The sequence below is a fragment of the Humulus lupulus genome, chromosome 8, assembly GCF_963169125.1.
Source record: "Humulus lupulus chromosome 8, drHumLupu1.1, whole genome shotgun sequence".
Taxonomy (NCBI): Eukaryota; Viridiplantae; Streptophyta; class Magnoliopsida; order Rosales; family Cannabaceae; genus Humulus; species Humulus lupulus.
This window is the reverse complement of record NC_084800.1, coordinates 63,508,941-63,529,890: the sequence shown is the minus strand read 5'-3', so window position 1 is coordinate 63,529,890 and position 20,950 is coordinate 63,508,941. Positions and strand designations below refer to the sequence as shown.

General features: G+C 37.5%; 1 protein-coding gene and 1 pseudogene across 1 annotated transcript; one reads left to right on the top strand and one right to left on the bottom strand.

The window, feature by feature from the left end:
* Positions 1-1,218, top strand: part of LOC133795506 (NADPH HC-toxin reductase 1-like) — a 48,708-nt pseudogene extending 47,490 nt beyond the window's left edge.
* Positions 1,219-9,100: 7,882 nt separating this feature from the next.
* LOC133797527 (probable WRKY transcription factor 46) lies at positions 9,101-11,994 on the bottom strand. Its single transcript, XM_062235453.1, has 3 exons — positions 11,290-11,994; positions 11,037-11,162; positions 9,101-10,045 (listed from the first exon to the last, which is right to left on the bottom strand). Exons 1-3 carry the CDS (start codon positions 11,574-11,576, stop codon positions 9,430-9,432), a joined length of 1,029 nt encoding a protein of 342 aa, XP_062091437.1. The 5' UTR covers positions 11,577-11,994; the 3' UTR covers positions 9,101-9,429.
* Between the last annotated feature and the right edge of the window lie 8,956 nt (positions 11,995-20,950).

Genomic DNA, 20,950 nt, shown 5'->3' with positions numbered 1-20,950 from the left:
TCGCGTGTTCTTGACTTTTTCTTTTAATTAGTCAATCTTTTGACTTGACAAATTCAAAGTTGCTTGTGAGGTCCAAATATGTGTGACTTTGTGAACAAATTGGGTCTGATTAACGTGCACCCCAGAACAAAAAACAATGATAGTCGTTTGGCTTAAAACCGTCCTGGCTTCTACGATAATTCAAATTCAAAGGGAAGATAAACATGTAAATTATCTTTCTACTCAATCAAAATATATATATATATATATCTCATTAAATATATATTCATAAAAATATAATAAATAAAATATACTGACCCGACATGCATATGTATGAAATATTCATAACACATCCAGATTCCATCTATGAATCCTCTAGTAAAACTGGCATTCTGCCATTTTATTAACTAATAATATACTAATATTCATCCAATTTCACAATTTAGAATTGTTATAGAAAAGGGTATGCAGCTTCCCTTTATGCTGATTGTAGATATATATATATATATATATATTTATAGATTTGTGTGGTGTGAATAAAATACAATATTATAATGATAATAGATAAGGTTTAAAAAGCAAATTTACTAAAGGTTCTTTTGGCATCAAAAAAGTAAGTGCCTGAAAAGTGAGTAAAGGTTGGCAATAGACCGATCACATAACAGTTTATCTTAAATGAAAAAAAAAAAAAAAAACTTTATGGTTGGTAGGTTATATTGAACCATATATATGTGGTGGATGAGAATATTCTCCTATTCATTTATGACAAGATATTATGAACAGGCCTACTTACACTCAAAGACCCTGACTGAGAAAGAAATATTGAGTTTTGGGAGCAAATATGAGGATGAGGGTCAATTAGAGGTTGTAACGCTAGCATGTGGCCTTGTCGGTGGGGATACACTTTTACCGCTCGCATCATCACCTACTTTGGCTGTATTTGTTTCTCAGCTCACAAACTACGCCAACGCCATGCATTATAATTCCCTCAAGTATTTAGAGGCACTGCTTGGAAAAGTACCTACTGTACACATTGATGATGTTTGCCAAGCCCATATATTTCGTATGGAATGTCCTTCACTACGTGGTAGAGTCTTATGTGCCAATTCCTACATCTCCACGCATAAATTGTACTTATTATTGTTAGAAATGTTGGTCCGGCCCAATCCAACCAATGTCACAAAGAAATCAGCAGAGATCCAAGAAGTTGGGAGCAACTCATTATTAGGAAATGATTAACATGGTATTCTCTTAGAATATCTTTATCAAATTATGTGCATTGTAACAAACTCTCAGGTAGCATTCCATATGTGTATACTCTAGAATATTATTTCAATTGTAATTGTTGCAGTATATATATTCAATACAGTGCCTCAGACTCAATTGAGTTGAGCTTTATTCATTCAATATAGTAGCACTCTCTGTATTTTAAGTTGGTATTAGAGCATTCATTGGTGTGTGTCACAATCCATGGACGGTGACGAGCAGACTCCTCCACCAACTGACGGCGATTCAGCTACTAAAGACGGTTCCAGTGCTAACCAACAGTCCTCAGCTCCCAACACAATGACTAATGTCATCTCTCAAGCTCCAACTCCGAATGTGGTGGTTTCTCAGTTTGGAAGCACGTTGAATCAACCCTTTGCGTTGAAGTTGGATCACCACAACTTCTTCTTGTAGAAAACTATGGTCTCAACCATAGTTTGTGGTCATTGTTTGGATGGCTATCTTGGAGGTACATTACCCAGACCACAGGAGTTTCTTCCTCCTTCTTTTAACCTAAATGGTAGTGTGAGCTCAGTTGGACAGATGAACCCCAAATTTGACCAGTGGATCTTCAACGATCAGTTGTTACTCGAATGGGTTTATGGCTCGATGTCTGAAGGTATAGCCTCCGAGGTGATAGGATGTGACTCATTCGTTTCTCTGTGGCAAGCTCTTGAAGCTCTTTATGGTGCACACTCTAAATCCAAGATGGATGAATATTGCACCAAGATCCAAACAGCAAAGAAGGGGGCTTTGACTATGTCCGACTATCTGCGACAGAAGAAATAGTGGGCTGATGTTCTGACTCTTGCAGGGGATCCATACCCGGAGAATCAACTTGCCACCTATGTCCTTTCTAGCTTGGACATTGACTATCGTCCTATTGTAATGCTTATTGAAGCACGCAACTCTACCTCTTGGCAGGAGCTTCAAGACATTCTCCTTAGCTATGACAGTAAAATGGAGAGACTCAACTCGATTTCTGGCTCGAGCAAACTCCTTGGTACCTCTTTGTCTCCCTCCGCCAATTTTTGCTAACAAAGGTCCCTTCCCAGGAAATGGACGAGGCTCCAACCGTCACAAGTGCAACTCTAGCAACAACAGGGGTACCACCAACAAATCTTGTGGTAGAGTAGGCATAAATACTAGGCCACGACCCACCTGTCAAGTGTGTGGCAGGTATGGCCATTCAATTTCCTATTGTTACAATAGGTGCGATGAGACTTACATGGGGCATGTGCCTGGTAGCACAAACAACAGTCTGAAGAAGTCCTCAGGCAGTGCTTCTCCTTTTGTTGCTTCACCTGATGCCTTGAACCATGATGCCTGGTTTGCGGATTGTGGCGCTAGCAACCACATCACTACAAAAACCACCAAGATGAATTTGAAAGAGGAATACAATGGTAAGGAGGTTGTCTTCGTTGGGAATGGTAATCAACTTCTTGTCCACCATGTTGGTTTAGGCTCTTTACATACTCTATCACCTTTAATTCTAAAAGAGCTTCTCTGTAACGGCCTAGATAGCCAAGACCGTTACACTGAGTGTTTATAAAGGTGTAAAACTTGCTAATCAAGTCATTTAGTTAGAAATGTGTTACTAAAACTATAATTGAACTTGGATACAAAAGTTACATTTCACATAATTTGACATTTTGTACATGGGATCCCAAAAGAAATAGAGTTTAAAAGACAGTTTACAAAAATTCCAGATTATAAACATGTACTGGCCACTCTAAGGGCAAAATAGACATTTAGGCATCTCCCGTCCTGTATCACTCCTCGGCTGTGGCGGTCGATCAGCTGACTATCTACATTCAGCCCCCGAAGCTCTCCTACTCATGACTGGTCTGCCTTGCTCTTGCCTTTACCTACACCACGTAGCACCCATGAGCCAAGGCCTAGCAAGAAAATCGGATAACAAGGCATAATCATTAATCAATCAATCAATCACATAACTCATAAAGCATAGTCATATATTCAACAATCTAATTATTTCGATGAATCATTTCTTTGGACAGGAGAAGATTATGTAAACACTTACTCGAAATCTCACTTATCAGATTATAATATACACTTAATTAGGCATTCAGCATACCAAGTTCATCAAATTAACATTAATAAAAAAATTCATTTATTAACCAGGGTCGATGCTCTTAGGTCGCATCCCCTATTTATCCCACTAACTTCGGCCCGCTTAAACTGAGCTCAGTGAAGATTAAGCTGTCCTCAGCTACTAGTGGCTGAGCCGCGCCCTGTGCGCAAATATTGATTCCGGCACTCTTAGGCAGTTTATCATATGTCCCCATGACATAATACCATCTATGACATCATACAAATATAGGGAGCTCTTAGTCCCAACATAATCACATAACCGGGTGCAGTTTGCTAACCTTTAGAATTTGATAGCTTAATTAGTGAAATCGTCCATCAAGCACGATCCCGTCCGAGCCCTAGCATACACCTAGTCACAGCCATGAATTAGAACCATCACTAAACTTCAATTCCATAACCTAACCTCGGGACCAATCCCGAGCCCTCAGGAAGCCCTAATTCCCCCAAACGGGGTGGTGGTATCAAACCCCGAGCCCCTGGGCAAAGAAACCCTAAGAAATAACCCAAAAACACACTTCTGGAAACAAGGTAGCGCTACAGCGCCACTAAGTGGGCTATAGCGCTACAAACAGAGCCAAAAAGCACCCAGACAACTCAGGCCTAGCGCTGTAGCGCCCAAAGGCTAGCGCTACAGCGCTAGTTACAGCATCAAAACATCCTCTGATTTCTCCTTCGATTTTCCTCGAACCAAAACCCACCAAAACTCCTCCAAACCTCAACCATACACCAAAATGAGCCTTCCATCATCTACATCTCATCCCACATAACCCATCAACACAAAACCTAGCCACATGCACTATTAAACAAAGAAAAACAAGAATTGAACTCAAGACTCAAGAACCCAACCAGAAACTCAGAACCAACCTAGCAACTAAGTTGATCAAGCTCAGAATTTTCTTACCTTTGATGGGGAATTCGACCCTAGGTTATCCTCCAAACCTTCCCAGCTTTCAACTCCTCAATTCTTCAAGCTTAGTTCCCTCAACTTCCACCAAAAACCAAGTTTTAGAAATAAATCCTGACATAGTTTAGAAACTCATCAAAACCTTGAAACTTACCTCAATTAAGCTTAATTCCAGTAGAACCTCCTAGCTTTACCAAGGACCCAGGTGCTAAACCTTAGCATAAGCCTCCTCTGAACCACTGCTCCAAAACCCCTCAAGAAATGGTGCAAGGAGAAGGAACCGAGTGAGAGAGAAAGGGGTTAGCTTATATGTTATGTTTTTTTTCTTCTTTCTTTCCTTTTGTCTCTTTCCCTTTTTCTCTCAGCTTCTATCAATTTCTACACTTCCCACTAAGTCATAAAGGGAGAATATCACTTATCCCTTAAAGTCAAATGACCATTTTGCCCTCCCAAACATAACTAAGCCTTTAATCCTTCCAAGGGCATTTTGGTCATTTGTTCCCATTTCCCTCTAATTCCTCGAGTGTCTCTAATAATTATCGCTTAAACCCCGACACCTAACTAATCACCAATTATTTTCCTCAATGTCAAATAGTCTCCAATATATTTCCCAGATTCCCAAAAATATCCCCAGGCTCCCCCGAGCTGGGTATAAATCCCCGCCGTGACTTTTCCGCTAAACCGCTCACTAGGATCGCCTCGAGTCACAAGCTACAAATATATCCACATAATAATGTGGTCTCAACAATTTATCACAAATATTTACATTTATGCCCTCAACATGCCAAAATTACGAATATACCCTTTATAACCTAATCAGGGCCTACATGCATACTAATACTCATAATCATGCATCTCATATATCCAAATAGTCATATAAGCATGCTTATCACATAATCATGAATTTAATCATTTAAATCACACATAATTCAGTTATTCCCTCACACTAATCAAGACCCTTAAGCCTTATTAGTAATTTTGGGTCGTTACATTCTCCATGTTCCTCAAATTACTAAAAACTTGATTAGTATTTCAAAGCTAGCATCTGATAACAATGTGTATGTTGAGTTCTTTTCTGATTTGTGTTTTGTGAAGGACAAGGAGACAAAGCAGGTGGTTCTCAAAGGGAAGCTTAGAGATGGCCTCTATCAGTTTGATATTCCTACTTCTGTGTCAGTTGTTCCTCCCGCTCACCTATTGTTCTATTTTCACTATTTTTATGGTCTTGTAGTGTCATCTAATTCCCATGTAACTCAGCATGTGGCTGCTCAATCTTTTTGTCCAATCAAAGACAAATGGCATAGGAGGTTAGATCATCCATCTAGTAAAGTCTTGGATGTTGTTTTCAAAAATATCAATATAAAGAATGTTCATCATGCTCTATGTTGTTGTGATGCTTGTCAATTAGGTAAATCACATTCTCTGCCATTCAAAACTAATCCTAACCGAGCAAACTCACCTCTTGAACTTGAGCATACAGATGTCTGGGGACCATCTCCCATTATGTCTAATACTAATTTCAGATTTTATTTCCACTTTGTTCATGACTACAGTCCTTGCACATGGATTTATCCCTTGAGAGCCAAGTCGGATGTATTCAATGCATTCATTTAGGTCAAATCTCTTCTGGAAAACCAATTCAATTGTCGTATGAAAAATCTTCAAACCGACTGGGGGGAGAATATCAATCATTTACTTGGTTTATTAGTGACAATGGAATTGTTTTTCAACACTCATGTCCCCATACTTCAGCTCAAAATGGAAGCATTGAACACAAGCATATACACATTGTTGAAATGGGTCTCACATTGCTTGCTCAAGCAAGTGCTCCACAAAAATTCTGGTGGGATGCATTTCAGACCTCAATCTACCTAATTAATAGGTTGCCTACTCCTGTTCTTGACCAGAAAACACCATATGAGCCACTCTTTGCAAAACAACCTAACTATAACTTTTCTAAAATCTTTGGTGCAGCATGTTTTCCCTGTCTACGTTCATATCAGTCTCATAAATTTTAGTTTTCATTCAACCAAGTGGGTGAACCTTGGCTATAGTGATAGCCACAAAGGACACAAGTGTTTCTACCTATCCAGTACAGGTAGATTGTATATATCTAGGAATATCATCTTCAATGAAGATGAATTCCCTTTCAAATCGGGTTTTCCAAATACACATCAGCCAGAGCCACCTGTGTCTATTCTAGTGTCATTTTGGTCAGCCTCTGCTCCCATGAACATGTCAACCTCTTCACCAAATGGTTCATCAAATATTGTTGCAGGTAATCAGACTGATAGTTCTCATCTCAGTCCACAAAACAAAACACCACCTGCACAATCATCTCCGAGTTCTAGCACACATCAAGTAGATGAAACTAATCATATTGTTTCAAGCTTTGAAATAACTGACAGGTCTGCTGGTGCATCAATGTCTCAAGCTCATCCTGGTCCTTGCAGTGAACATGTTATAGAATCTGAACATTCATTAGATGGTGATCATGACCCTGAACCAGCACGAACAACTCATCCTATGGTGACAAGATCTAAGGCGGGAATTTTCAAGCCTAAGACATATCTTGGACATTCTAGTTGGACTAATATCAATGAAGAACCACGCTCGGTTGAGGAGGCTTTTAAACAAAAAGAATGGAAAGATGCAATGATTGAAGAATGTGATGCATTGGTCAGGAATGGAACTTGGACTTTGGTTCCAAAAACACCTCATATGAACATAGTTGGAAACAAGTGGGGGTTCAAGATTATGAAAAATGCAAATGGAACTTTTCAAAGGTATAAAGCACATTTGGTGGCTAAGGGATTCAATAAGAGACCTGGAGTGGACTTTGGAGAAACCTCCAGTCCAGTTATCAAGGCTTCTACTATTCGTATAGTGCTCACCATAGTAGTAGCCAAGTCTTGGGATGTCAGTCAGCTTGACATAAATAACGTCTTCCTTAATGGGCATCTTGTGAAAGATTTTTACATGGGCCAGCCTCGCGGTTTTGAAAACAAAACCAAACCAGATCATGTCTGTAAATTGATTAAGTCAATCTATGGTCTAAGACAATATTCAAGGGCATGGTTTGATAGGCTGAAATCAACACTAATTGGCTAGAATTTCAAGAACTCCAAGGCAGATTCTTCATTATTTTTCTATAAGTCAGCCTCTCATATACTTCTAGTTCTTATTTATGTTGATGACATAATTGTTACAGGCAATGATTCAAGGAAGTTGCAGCAGTTCACTCACAAACTGAACCAGACTTTTGCATGAAGAATCTCGGTCCTTTACATTATTTCTTGGGAATAGAACTCTATAGAGATGACACAGGAATGTATCTTAGCCAGCCAAAGTATGTTGAAGAGCTGTTGAGGAAAATGAATATGCTTAATCTCAAGTCTTGTCCTACGCCTATGGCAATTGGGAAGATGCTTTCAATTTCAGATGGTGAGGCTTTGAAGAACCCGACTAAGTACAGAAGTATAATTGGAGGATTGCAATACTTAACTCATACAAGATCTGACATAAGTTTTGTTGTAAATAAACTTAGTCAGTTCTTAAAGCACCAACAACTATGCATTGGAGTGCAGCTAAAAGAATACTCAGATATCTTAAAGGAACTCTTCATCACTATTTGCATATTAGACACTGCGACAGGCTTGCTCTTACTAGTTTCTCTGACGCGGATTGGGCATGTTGCCCAGACGATAGACACTTTGTTGCAGGTCTCTATGTTTATCTTGGTGACACATTATTGTCATGGTCCTCCAAGAAGCAGATAGTAGTATCACAGTCTAGTACAAAATCGGAGTATAGGGCTCTTGCTCAAGTGGCTGCAGAGATATCATGGATTCAGGGGTTATTACAGGAACTTGATTTTCCTTTACCTTCAATACCAATCACCTGGTGTGATAACATGGGAGCCAGTGCTCTTGCCTCTAATCCTTTTTATCATTCTATGACCAAGCACATTGAATTAGATGTGCACTTTATGAGGGACAAAGTTTTTTAGCAGACTCTTGAGATCAGATACATTCCTTCTAGTGAGAAAATTGCAGATTGTCTCACTAAGAGCTTGTCACATAGTCATTTTTTATTTCTAATTGCCAAACTAGGTGTGGTGTCTACCCCACTTAGTTTGAGAAGGGATGTTAGAAATGTTGATCCAGCCCAATCCAGTGAGGCCCATATTACAGAGAAATCAGCAGAGATCAAGAAGTTGGGAGCAGCCCATTATTAGGAAATTATTATAACGGTATTCTATTAGAATATCTTTATCAAAAATTATGTGCATTGTAACAAACTCTCAGCTAGCATTCTATACATGTATACTCTAGAATATTTTTCCAATTGTAATTGTTGCAGTATATATATTCAATACAGTGCTTCAGACTCAATTGAGCTGAGCTTTATTCATTCAATATAGTAGTACAATCTGTATTTTAAGTAAAAAAAAAAGAGTGAGTAATTTATAATTTTTTATTTTATTTCCAGCTTAAATTTTGTAACATGTATGTACTAACGAAATGGGTGTTAATATTGTTTCGTTTCACGTACATGGAGGGGCCAGAGAAGAAAATAGAATTGGATTCCTCAAAGCTTGTTGAATAGGGATTCGTATACAAGTACAATACCAAAATGATATTAGATGATTGATCAGTTGTGTTGGGAGAATGGGTGACCTAAACCCCACTAATTCTAATTCTACTTGAAAACCTTGTTTAAATTGAATGTGCAATTTTGCATTGTGAACTTTACTAGGGACAATAAAGATGGTATATCATCATGATCCTTTTGAACTGCTTTCTATAAAGTTCTCTATGCAAACTCTAATAACTCTAATTATTTAAAACTCAGATTTATATTTCTAGAATGCAAGATTGATTTTTTTTTGTTTTTATTTCTTACAATGAACAGAGTCCTCGGGGAGACTTTTGACTTCCAAAAAAAAAAAAGGCTTTAAACAAGATTATAAGGAAAAGCTACACAACTAAATTAAATTTAGTACCAAAGAGAGGAACAGTCACTCTCTTGGACAGCATCATGGCCATAGGCCTAGTCAAATTCTAACTTTCTAGTCCTAAGTTTTATGAACACTCTTCCATTATTGTCTGCATATAATGTGGCTTATGCAAGTAAAAACTCTCCTATATAGGGACAGGATATCTAGATCAGGAGAAATATTCATCACTGTCAAATGGGAAATTCATTTCAAAATCCACATTGTCAAGTGAAAGATCCAAATCACACATTGGAGAGTTGGCGAGTGAAGTTGGAGCTGAAAGTATCTCAGTGAGATCAGACTCAGGAGTTCGGACACTGTTGGCAAGTCCAAAGCTGCTCATCTTATGGCATGGTGATACCGAGAAGTAGGCAGAATCTGAAGTCGTTGGAGATATAAAAGGAGACGAGAAACCACCCGCGAAATCACTCTCAATCATCTCAGAGAAGAAAGGGATGTCTTCAGATTCGATTGGTGTTGAAGCGAATGAAAAGGGTTGAAACATGTGATCCTCGCTTGTGTCCAAGTCCTCTGTCTTAACTTCAAGACTAAAAGGTTTTTCTTGAGATTGCTTTAGCTTGTCTTTATGGACTACTTCAGGGTGTGGAAAATGGCTCATTTTGGTTAATGAGGAAGAGGCCACAATGGCTGGTTGAGAGGCTCGCCTACATGTATGGTAACCTTTGTAGGTGATCTCAAGGATTGAAGAGTCCTGATCCGACCTTTGGACTTGCTTTGTAGCCAAACAACCTTGTGTTTTTCGATGTGTGCATCTAAAGTAGCTTCTGCAATACCACAATCTTATGTTAGAAAATGTAACCACTCTAGTTTTTGTACGCAACTTTTAATAAATAACAGCCAACATATGATGCCGCCAAACAAGAATATGTCGTGAGAATTCCGTACATATTCTTTACACAAACAACATATGCAAATTATTACGTTGTCTATGGCAATCTTTCTCTTTTTACCCGAGCAAGCTTTTCGTGGGGTCCACAAAAGACACTAACTAACAAGGCGAAATTTGGTAGAGGCTAAACCTTATCGTACAACAGAACATGTGGGGTTTTTATAATTGTGTGCAAGAGATTAACTTTGAGAAAAAGGAGGAGGGGAAAAAGATGTGAAAGAAAGAAAGAAAAATAAAATCAAAAGAGCATTAATAGTAGATATAATTGACACCAACTTTACTGCTCAAGAGTCCAGCCAGAAAAATAGGGGACTAATAAATTGAACTGCGGTCATGAAAACCCGGCTTATTGGTGGCTGACATCAAATTAAGAATGATGTTTTGTGTCCGTTTGTATGGCTTGACATATTTATGCTGAATGATGAGCTTAGGTAGAAGAAGAATTGTCAACCCATTTGGCCAACAACAATAGGCTCAACTATAATAAAGCCCATAAATTAAACAGTACGAAAAATGAAAAGGGTAAACAAAAGAGAACCAAATTGTCAGAACATTAAATGGTATTGGAATTGAGAAACTGGAAATATCAGACACAGAGCCTTGCTATTGGAGGTGGTTATGATCTATGTACGTTCTCTTTTGGATAAGTTAAAATCTTCACGCACCACTTGCACTTGATAGCATTTTTAGAAGGAAACAAACAATAAAAATAAAAACGAGAAAGCAAAAAGGTTTTTGTAATCTTCCTAATTGAGTTTTGGGGTTGGAAAGCAATGATTAGATGACATTGAATGGAGTCAGGCAAACAAAAAAGAGATCTAATAAGTGTCTAATAACTCAGTTAAAACTACAGAGATTTTTCTCACCTAGGATGATTAGCACCAAGAATATCCTTCTGGCCATATTTTCTCCAGCTGTGGCCATCTTCCATATGCCCTTCTGAGCCTGTTCCTACACAGACCTTTACTTGTTCACTCTTCACAGTGGTTTTTCTGCAAAGAAAAACAAAAATGATGGTATTAAATTAAAAGGCCAGCTCAAATCAGATAAATTTCTTACAATTTAGCAGAAATCGAAAGTTGGCTAATGCTCAAAATTTGAAGGAGAAATTTTGTTTACCTCTTCTTAAAGACATCTCTGTGATTTGAGTCTTGATCAATGATAACACTTTTTGGGCTATTATTTCCAAAGGAACATGGGGACGATTCCTGAGGCTTAGTCTCTCCATCCCAGTTGAGCACTGAGAGTGCCTTTTCATATGAAGATAATATCTTCTCAACCAAAACATCTCTGGTTTCATGAGAGGAAGATGGTTGAAGATAGCCCATTAGCTGTTTTGCTAGCTCTTTCCCCTCCATAAGTTCATTGATTAGGAACTTTTGCTCAAAATCTGTCTTCTTCTCCATTTAGTTAACAAACCCCAAAAAGAAAAAGAAATGGTAATAGGAAATCAAATGCACTAAACTGAATTCAACTAAAATTTGATTCTCAAGTGCTCAAAGGACTGAAAATGGAACCATCTTAGGAAGAAAAGAAAGGGGTGTTTGTGGAAAGAAATTACGAAGGAGAACAAGAGTTTTGTTATGAAGCCACAAACTCTGATACTATAACTTGATCATCAATAATTGAGACCCAATTGAGAATGAAGTTGGAGATGTTGAAAGGAGGTGATGAAACAGAAGGTGGCTTACTTAAAAGAACAGTATATAAGGTAAAGCAAGTGAATGTGGCAGTTCAATGGGTATTTGAGTTTAGTATAACTTTTGTAGAGAGAAAAAGAAGTGGGAAAAGCTTAATTAATAATAAGAAAGTGAGTGAGGCTTTCTTAATAAAGAAGGTGAGAGGAAGTGGGGAGATTTATAAGATGGAGAAAAGAAAAGAGATGGAAAAGAGAATTAAGATTTTGACTGAAGAAAAAAAAACGATTTTTCTTTTTTTTCTTTTTCATTCAAAATTGTTTTTTTCTTTATTTAGTGACAAGAATGGTCCAGTAATTGTGTTTGTGTACGAATAATCCAATTGCTGACCCTTTCAAAGTTCCAATCGCTGTATCTATCTATCTGTATACATATCATAAAAAATCTATATTAGCCAGTTTACACTCTTCTATTTTTGTCTATATTTCATATTTATGAATATATTAATAACTGAAGTACTGAGAAATAACACGGAAAAAGATTTGAAAATTCTCGTTCTCATCCTTTATCTCTGACTACCAAACCACACACCCTTATTATTATTATTTTTCCTCTTTGCTGAATAGTCAAATAAAAATTAAATTATTATACAAAAAAATAATAATAAAAAAATGGTAAGTTAATATATGAGTTATGAGTAGGTTGGTATCGTAATGTGTGACCCCGTTGCTTACGTTGGTGTCTATATCTCATAGTTAGTTGGTGTTCTGACACACAAAAACAAACATCCAACTTGGACATAATAAGTAATTAAGATATAATAAGTTTAAGATATGATTATGTATTGATAAAACAGGTTTATTACAATGACATTAAAGGTTTAAACAAGTCTCCACTCGTCTTCAATTTGAAATTATTATAATTATATATATGCATTGTGATTCGTTGCTTTTTTTATTTATAAAAATATGGTTTCCTGCCACTTGGTTTGAAGTAATGAGATTATTCCTCTTTATGGATTAATTATCATTAATTAAGAGCATTTGTAGAAAAGAAATGACAACAGTTTTTAACTGATTGTTACTCTAATTAGGAACTGCAATCCAACGGTGATTGTTTTATATTAATTTCGTATATTCAATTTTATTATTATGTTCACTTATTTGGAAAGTGATAATATATATAGGCAGTACTCCAAGGATCGAGATTCACATTTTAAGACATTATTATTACTAATTTATAAGTATGTAACACAACATAGCCACTTGATTGACCGATTGACTGAAATTGAATTCTGAATAGTGGTTTATTTTAATTTATCAAAAATATAGTTCCGCTCAAATTAACCTATTAAGTTAAGAGACATCAATGAGCGAGAGAAATGATCTATCACCTCTACTTTTATTTTTCTTTGTTTCTCATTGTAAGCGAGGAGAAAATTTTTAGGTAGACTAATATAATTATTTTTAAAAAAAAAAGCTGAAACAAATTATATATTAACTCAAATATAATTATAGTTAAAAATGTAAAATAACTTATTATTTGAAGTCATTTTGTACTTTGTCCTATTTTTGATAATTTTTTGTAAAATAGTCTCCAAAATTGGTCAAAAATTTTAGAAAGTTAATTGAAATTTTAAATAAATGTCATTTTACAAAAAATTATCAAAACTAAATAAGAGTGCAAAATAATTTCTGAAAAATATCATTTTTACCGATTACTCTTAAAAATACTAAATATTTAAATTATACCACAATGGTGTATGGTAGTAAATATTACACAAAATAAAAAATCACATGTTCTATTAGAAGAAAAGGAAATTATATTTAAACTGAAATTATTTCCCTCTTTGTTAAGATGGAAAATTCCTAATTCCTTAAAGGCCAATCCAACTAGTCAAATTTCTATTTATTTATTTTACAAAATATACTTAAGAGAGCAACATTAAGTTGTGTTCTGGATGACCTAGTCCAAGCAACTAGAAAAAATAATTATTATATGTATAGTACACATCACTTATTTTTTTTCAAGTAACTTATCAGTGATAACGATATATGCTTTTCCTCCAATGGTAGGATTTAATTAGACTCAAGTTAATTAAATTGAGTGTGCTTTTTAAGAAATAACACTATAGTTTTATTGTCAGAATTTCTAATTCATGTTGGTGGCACTGATAATGAAGCAATCCATATTTTAGCTTTAGTATGCCTTTAGGTTAACTAGACAATCAGCCTACTTAGATGAATGAGATTCCTCATCCTCTTTGTAATGTCTTTTCTCAATTGAATTGAAGGTGATTCAATCACTTTGTCCAAAAAAAAAAAAGATCTCAACCTAAATATATTCATTTGATTAATTTATTAGTATACAACATGTATATTTAAGTATAGTATTATTATTAATTAATTAAAAGGCTTTTATATTATGCCTTACAAACCATTTTTTTAAAATAATCATTATATGCTGCAATGATATACATCTTAACAGCAGAGAACAAGTCAATGATAAGTTCTCATCTAAATAAAATATATAGATCCTCAACTTGACAATAGCTCATTTAAGGTAGCACATCTTTGGTATAACTGTAATGCTTGAATTTTTCATAATATTATTGAGAACACAGTTATAAGTCATAAACATAAATATTACTCATTTCTTTAAGAAAATCATAATAAGCAAAAGGATCTAATGTTTTTACAAAAATAAAATAAGGTTAGCAACATTTGAATAAAAATAAAGATACTTAAAGAAAAGAATAAATAAGATTTTTGCCCCCCGAACTATCACCACTGTCACATCGTGCCCCCTGAATATTTCGAGTTGTTAAAAATTCCCCTCGAACTATGCACGTTACTGAGTTGTGGGACTTCCGTTAGATTTCATCTTATGTGGTCACGTCAGTGCCACATGTATAATTCAAATTAAAAAATTAATAAAATTAAAATAATTAGACAAAAAAATTATTTTAAAAGATTAAAAAAATAAAATATAAACACATTTTTTTCCTTATAAAAAAAATATCATATTAACTAATTAAAATCTAAAAACATAATTTTGATAAAACTATAACAAAAAAAATCCCAATAATAAATTTAATAAAACCATAACCCAAAACAAAACAAAAATATATATCATTTTTTTGTTGATTGGCATTCATTCTCCTTCATCGGTGTTAGATCTGGACAACTTTAAGAAAGAAAAAAAGTGGTTAGCTAATGGAGTTTATGAATTAAATGATTTTTTAGATCTAGAACAACTTAAGCAAGAACCCATATTCAATATGAAAATTATACACTCAGATTCAATTTGTGTTGGTTTAATTTGAAAATTATACACCCAGATTCAAGCAAGAACAACTTAAGTGAACCCAAATTCAAGAACACTAAAGAAAAAAATCATGAACACATACTCAAATTAATACAAAAGCTCATGAACACATTCCCAAAATCCAGATTTGCTCTGACAGGGACGACATCTCTTCAACCCAGCCACATGAGCCCCACCGACCTCTTCTCTTAGCCACCAGCACCGCCGCTTGCAAAGCCCTCCGTTCTTGTCTATGCAGATCGAAAACATGTATCTTCCATCCCCGCTCGGTGTCGTCCATGGCTACTGTCCATGGTTGCAAGAAAAATACAGGTTGATTGAGAATAAGACAGTGTCGGGGAACCCTCAGTTGTGTCTTGGACCCAAGCTCCAGTTGCCTCTAGTCCCCGTCACCGAAAAATAAAATATGGTCCCAAGCTTCAGATCCTCAATCGTGTCTCCGATCCAAGCTCCAATTGCCTCTAATCCCCCTCACCAGAAAACCAGATTTGGCCATCATTATTTTGCCTAGCCCCAACTTCTTATTATGCCTCAGCCCCAGACCCAAGTTGTGTTCTTCCTCTGAGAAGAGGAAACACACTATCTCTCTGTTTGTTTTTTCTTTCTTTCTTTTTTCTTTTGATTTTTTAGAAACCCCTGTTCTCCATTTTTTTAGATCTAACCTGTATTCTCCCATTTTTCTTTTGAATTTTTGGGCACTGATTTTTTGAATTAATATTTTGTTTTTTTAATCTTTAAAATGATTTTTTTATATTTTTTAATTTGAATTATACATGTGGCACTGATGTAGCAGTGCCACGTCAGTGCCCAAAATGTTAAATTTGCTCGATGTTGTCCACATAAGATGAAATCTAACGGAAGTCCCACAACTCAGTAACGTGCATAGTTCGGGGGAATCTTTAACAACGCGAAATATTCAGGGGGCACGATGTGACAGTGATGATAGTTCGGGGGGCAAAAATCCTATTTATTCTAAAGAAAATGCCTTCATAAATAAAAGTTTAGGCCCTTGATCATTCCTCGACTATATGGTCCCCACGAATTCATCACTAAGCTCTTAGGTCTCACTCGCCACCAACCATTCTAACCTCAATTATCTGCACAATAATATCATAAGGAGTGAGCTTCTAAGCCTAATAAACAAAATACAACAGTCATATTAACATATAGTCATAACAATCATAAATTCATACAAAATTTCATATCAAAAGGTATTTATGCTAGTCATATAAGATCATAATATCCTAGGTTATAAACATCGTCTAAGTCATAAACATAGGTCATAATCATAGATCATAATAACATGTCATAATAACAAAACATGTATAAGAAAAGATAAGTACTTATAAGGGGTGGAAATTAAGCCACGGACATCAACTTAGGTCTGTCATACGAGTTTTGGCAACTGTGCCTACAGGACATCAACTTAGGTCCATCATACAATTTCTGAACACCTTAGGTCCAGCCACACTTATCTCTATTGTACCTTAAATGTTAGGGTCACACACTTAGGTCCAGCCACACTTATTTAAGTAACTAATGAGTCACACACTTGATAGGTGAGTAATAAGTCTACCTCCAAGGATTTGTTCCCTGTATAGATGACTAATGAGTCCATCTCTAGGGTTCTCTTCCTTGAATAGATGGCTAATAACTCCATCTCTGGGGATCCACTCCCTAAGCCATGTGAGGTGTAGGTCACCTTAGCCTTTTGGCTCTGGCTCTAAATAACTAGCATTTAGACTAAACAAGTGCTTTTTGTTTTCATCGAACTTAAGGTCGGTCAAGCATTTCATGCTTATGTTGATTATGCTTATATCGATTAGATCTAATCTTTTCATTTTGCATTGAACACGCTAATACCATTCTTAAATCATAACCCAATACCATACGACTAGTGTTCAATACTACTGCTGAACTTTACTAAGAAGCCACAACTTCACAATCAATACTGACACCATTACCGTTTCTGACTAATAAGTCAGTACCATTCACAGATAAGCAAAATTGCTAAGCATTTAATATGCAATCAATGTCCACGTATAGAGCACTCAACATGCCTCATCAATAACCATGCATGTCACATATTGGGTGCAGTTTTCTTACCTCTGGTTCGAGCGTGAAATAATAAAATAGCGACCCTTGAGAACTATCAATCATTTGGTCCCTTAGCAGTCACCTAATCATAACCAAATATAAACTCCCATCTATAAAATAAGTAAAAAAATGTTCCCGGACCGAGACCTAGCCTCCGGGACATCGAATCCTACTAAACCGGGTAGTATGAATGATCCTGAGGCCTAAGGTTTGAGTTCCCACGATTAAAACACCATTCTGGCCACAAATGCCCTTAAGCGTCGTGGCCCCACCCTACTAAGTCGCGACCTGCCTCCCAAACAAAGGCGCCAGCCACAAGAACCTGCACCACGCACTGCGGCCCCAAGGCCTTTCAACTCCACCTCTCTTCTTCACTAAGCTCGGGTCGCGGCGCCCAAGAACAGGGCCGCGGCCCCACCTGGAACCCAGCTAAAAACCTTCGCTTTTCCTCTTTTAAATCCTTCCAAAAATCAAAGTTCCCAAACATCCCAATGGCCCAAAACTATCAAAACTCGAGGCTCAAACAATTCAAAAACTAATCAACACATAAAATCCAATTCAAAGCTTAGAAACTCAAAAACTAAAAACTTAAAGCTTGAATTACCTCAAATTGAGTCGAGTCAGACTAAATCCTCCGGTTAATAAGCTTCTAATCTTCCCCATAATTGTTATAACTCGATCCTCGCTAGAATCCAAGTCCTAGAACTCAAGTTCCCTTCAAAAATGTGATGAACAGTAAAAATGGATAATGGGAGAAAGAGAAAAGGTGTTTGAACGTAGTTTTCCTTCTGACAGGTTACTTCAAGCTTAAGTAACCTCAAGTAAATCTAATACTCGTAGTCCCAAATACAACGCCGGGGGAAAAATAGTCAAAATTCCCAGAATTTCCTCCTGATCTCACTAACTCCAAATATATCATCAAATAATCATTCTCATTATCCAATATCCCAATAATTGACCCCGTTATGACAAAACCGCTAAATTACATCCTAGGATCGTTTCATGCCGAATAGCTTGAACATATCCACATAATAATGTGGCCTCATCCATACTTCATCAACATGCATGAAAATATACAAATATGCCATCAACGAGCCAAATTACCAAAATACCCTTATAATGAAAAGTGAACCCACGTGCATGCATTTATCATCATATAATAATATAACTCACATAATCATGCATATAATCATTTAATTGCATAATAAATCAATTATGGCCCTCCTGACCCCCTAATCCAGGCATTAAGTCATATTAGGGATTTTGGGTCGTTACACAAACTCCTCGTACCGAAGACTATCCACGACGACCTGGAAAGCAAACCATGGCTAACCCAGGCCCTGAAGAGATGAGTGATTCATCCAGTTCTCAGGGGTCACCTGCTCCCAGGCCTGATGAAGATCTATACTACATTCCTGAAAGATATGTTCCCATCGTGGAACTTGAAAATCGCCAACTGTGCAAACAGGTGGCAGAGTCGACAAGGCGTAATGAGGAATTATCCAGGCAAGTTGTTGAAGCCCAAGCCCCTCCCCGAAGGTCGAGAGGATGTCCTCGTGGGAGCACGGCCGCCAGGAGGGCGGAACAAGCATTGCAGCAGCATCAGCCAAGACCCCGAAGGAACACCCGGGCTGAGGCCACTGACAACCCAACTGCAGAGGTGTTAGCATGGATGGGTAATAATCGAGCTCCTTCAGTTGCTCGGAACTTGAATCCCAAGGTTACAATAAACAACCAGGAACCTGTTTGGGAAAGCTCTGGGTCGTCTAGAGTCAACAACGGGAGACAGCCGTCGTTGCCCATAAGGCATCCACCGTCACCAATAAGACACCCCTCACTAGTCCGAGAGGTCTCGCGACTTGCACCACGGAGACCGTCTCGCAAGGGCAGTCGGGATGGAAACCGACAAAACAGGAATGGACAAGGAAATGAAAGGGAGGCTACTTGAGAACACAGGACTCCTCAACCTTCAGGGAGTCAAATTTCAAGGTCACAATCTGCTGGGGTGAGGAGACCATCAGAGGACCCACCTCGTAATCATCGAGCCTCACAGCCAGAAAAGGCTGCAAGCTTCGCAAGCAGGAGCTCGGATTACACTCGCTCCGTGAGAATTTATAAATACTGAGCCTAGACATACAGGAAATCAGGGGAATCATCCTGATTTGTAGGATCACCTGAACCATAACCGGGAACGAGATAATTCCCCGAACCCAGATTTGCGATTCCATCTGAAATATCGTAAACAGTCGGTATATAACCCTAGCTCCCTCAAGCTCAAGCTCAGGCTTGACCCCAATGGATCTGGTCCAGGAAAGGATAGATCAATTGGAAAGGGCATTCAGACTCCTGCAAGACAAGCAGAGTAGAGATAAGGCTAAAGAGTCTGATGAAGAGCTCGAGCCTTTTGCCCCATATATTTCTAACACCCCATTTCCACAATGATTCAGAATACCTCACGTAGCACCATTTGATGGAAATTTAGACCCGTACAGTCATCTAAGCTCCTTTAATACCATCATGCGAGCCAATATTGGCTACGAACTCATATGTATGTTGTTTCCAGCTACTCTTACAAGACCAGCAAAAAACTGGTTTGAAAAGTTTCAAAGACACTCAATCTCGTCCTGGGATCAACTAGCAAGAGAATTTAAAAAGAAATTCAAGGCTATGGTTGGTGTCAGGCCCGAAGCCTCAGCCCTGACCAATGTCAAACAACAATAAGAGGAGTCACTGAAGAGTTACCTTACAAGGTTTAACATAGAAGTGGCTCAAGTCCGAAATGTCGATGATAGTGGCCACTTGATGACCGTTAAAGCTGGTATTTTACCAGGGAGTCCCCTTTGGGAAGATTTATAGAGAAAACCCATTCGGTACTAACCGAGTTCAAACGGAGGGCCTAGAGGTTTGTCAATGTAGAAGAGATGAGGTTAGCATTAAACCTGACCTCTCAACCCATAACTACAATGACAAATGTTAACTCTGCCTCAACCTCGGCGGCCCCATCAACTTCGAAACCCTCCGGGGATAACCCCTCTAAAAGAAATAAGAATGAAGGGAATAACCCCGGTGCTGATGGAAGGAAAAAGAAGAAGGAAGATAAATACTTCTCCATTTACACAGTGTATTCCGAACTCAACGAGACTCAAGAAAACATATTCCTAGCCAATGAAAGTCAGGTCTCGTTCAAACGACCTGGCCCTATGCGGAATCAGAAGGCGAAAAGGGACTCAAATAAATATTGTAGATTCCAAAGAGACATCGGACACACAATCGATGAATTTCGACAACTAAAGGATGAGATCGAAGGCTTGATCTCGGCAGGATATCTCGAACAATATGTTAGAAACCGAAATTCCAATCAAGCCTCAGCAAGTCAGAGGGCAGCAGTTGCACAACCTGCCCAAAATAATAACTCCCGAGTATGGGAGGATGAACGACCCTTTCTGATTGATGGATAGGATGTAGTAACCATCTCGAGGGGACCTCAAATTGTAGGTTCGGGCAAGAATGCCCAAAAGAGATATGTAAACAAACGCAAAACTAGAGACGGTTCTCCTTACAAACCCGAACCACGAGTTCCAAAGCACCAGAGAGTTGAGACTCAGCCCATTACATTTAATGAAGAAGACGCGTCACATGTCAAACAAGTGCGCAGACACTTGTAGTTGTTCAAGAAATGGATGGTCCTGTCTTTGAGATAAATGAGGAGATCAACCCCA

Bases quoted from the DNA above. Each gene is read 5' to 3' on its own strand.
- LOC133797527 (XM_062235453.1), bottom strand. From the start codon at position 11,576: ATGGAGAAGAAGACAGATTTTGAGCAAAAGTTCCTAATCAATGAACTT. The intron at 11,163-11,289 runs GTAAACAAAATT...TTTTCTTTGCAG, and splicing joins AGAGATGTCTTTAAGAAGAG to AAAAACCACTGTGAAGAGTG. The intron at 10,046-11,036 runs GTGAGAAAAATC...GTGGTATTGCAG, and splicing joins CTTGGTGCTAATCATCCTAG to AAGCTACTTTAGATGCACAC.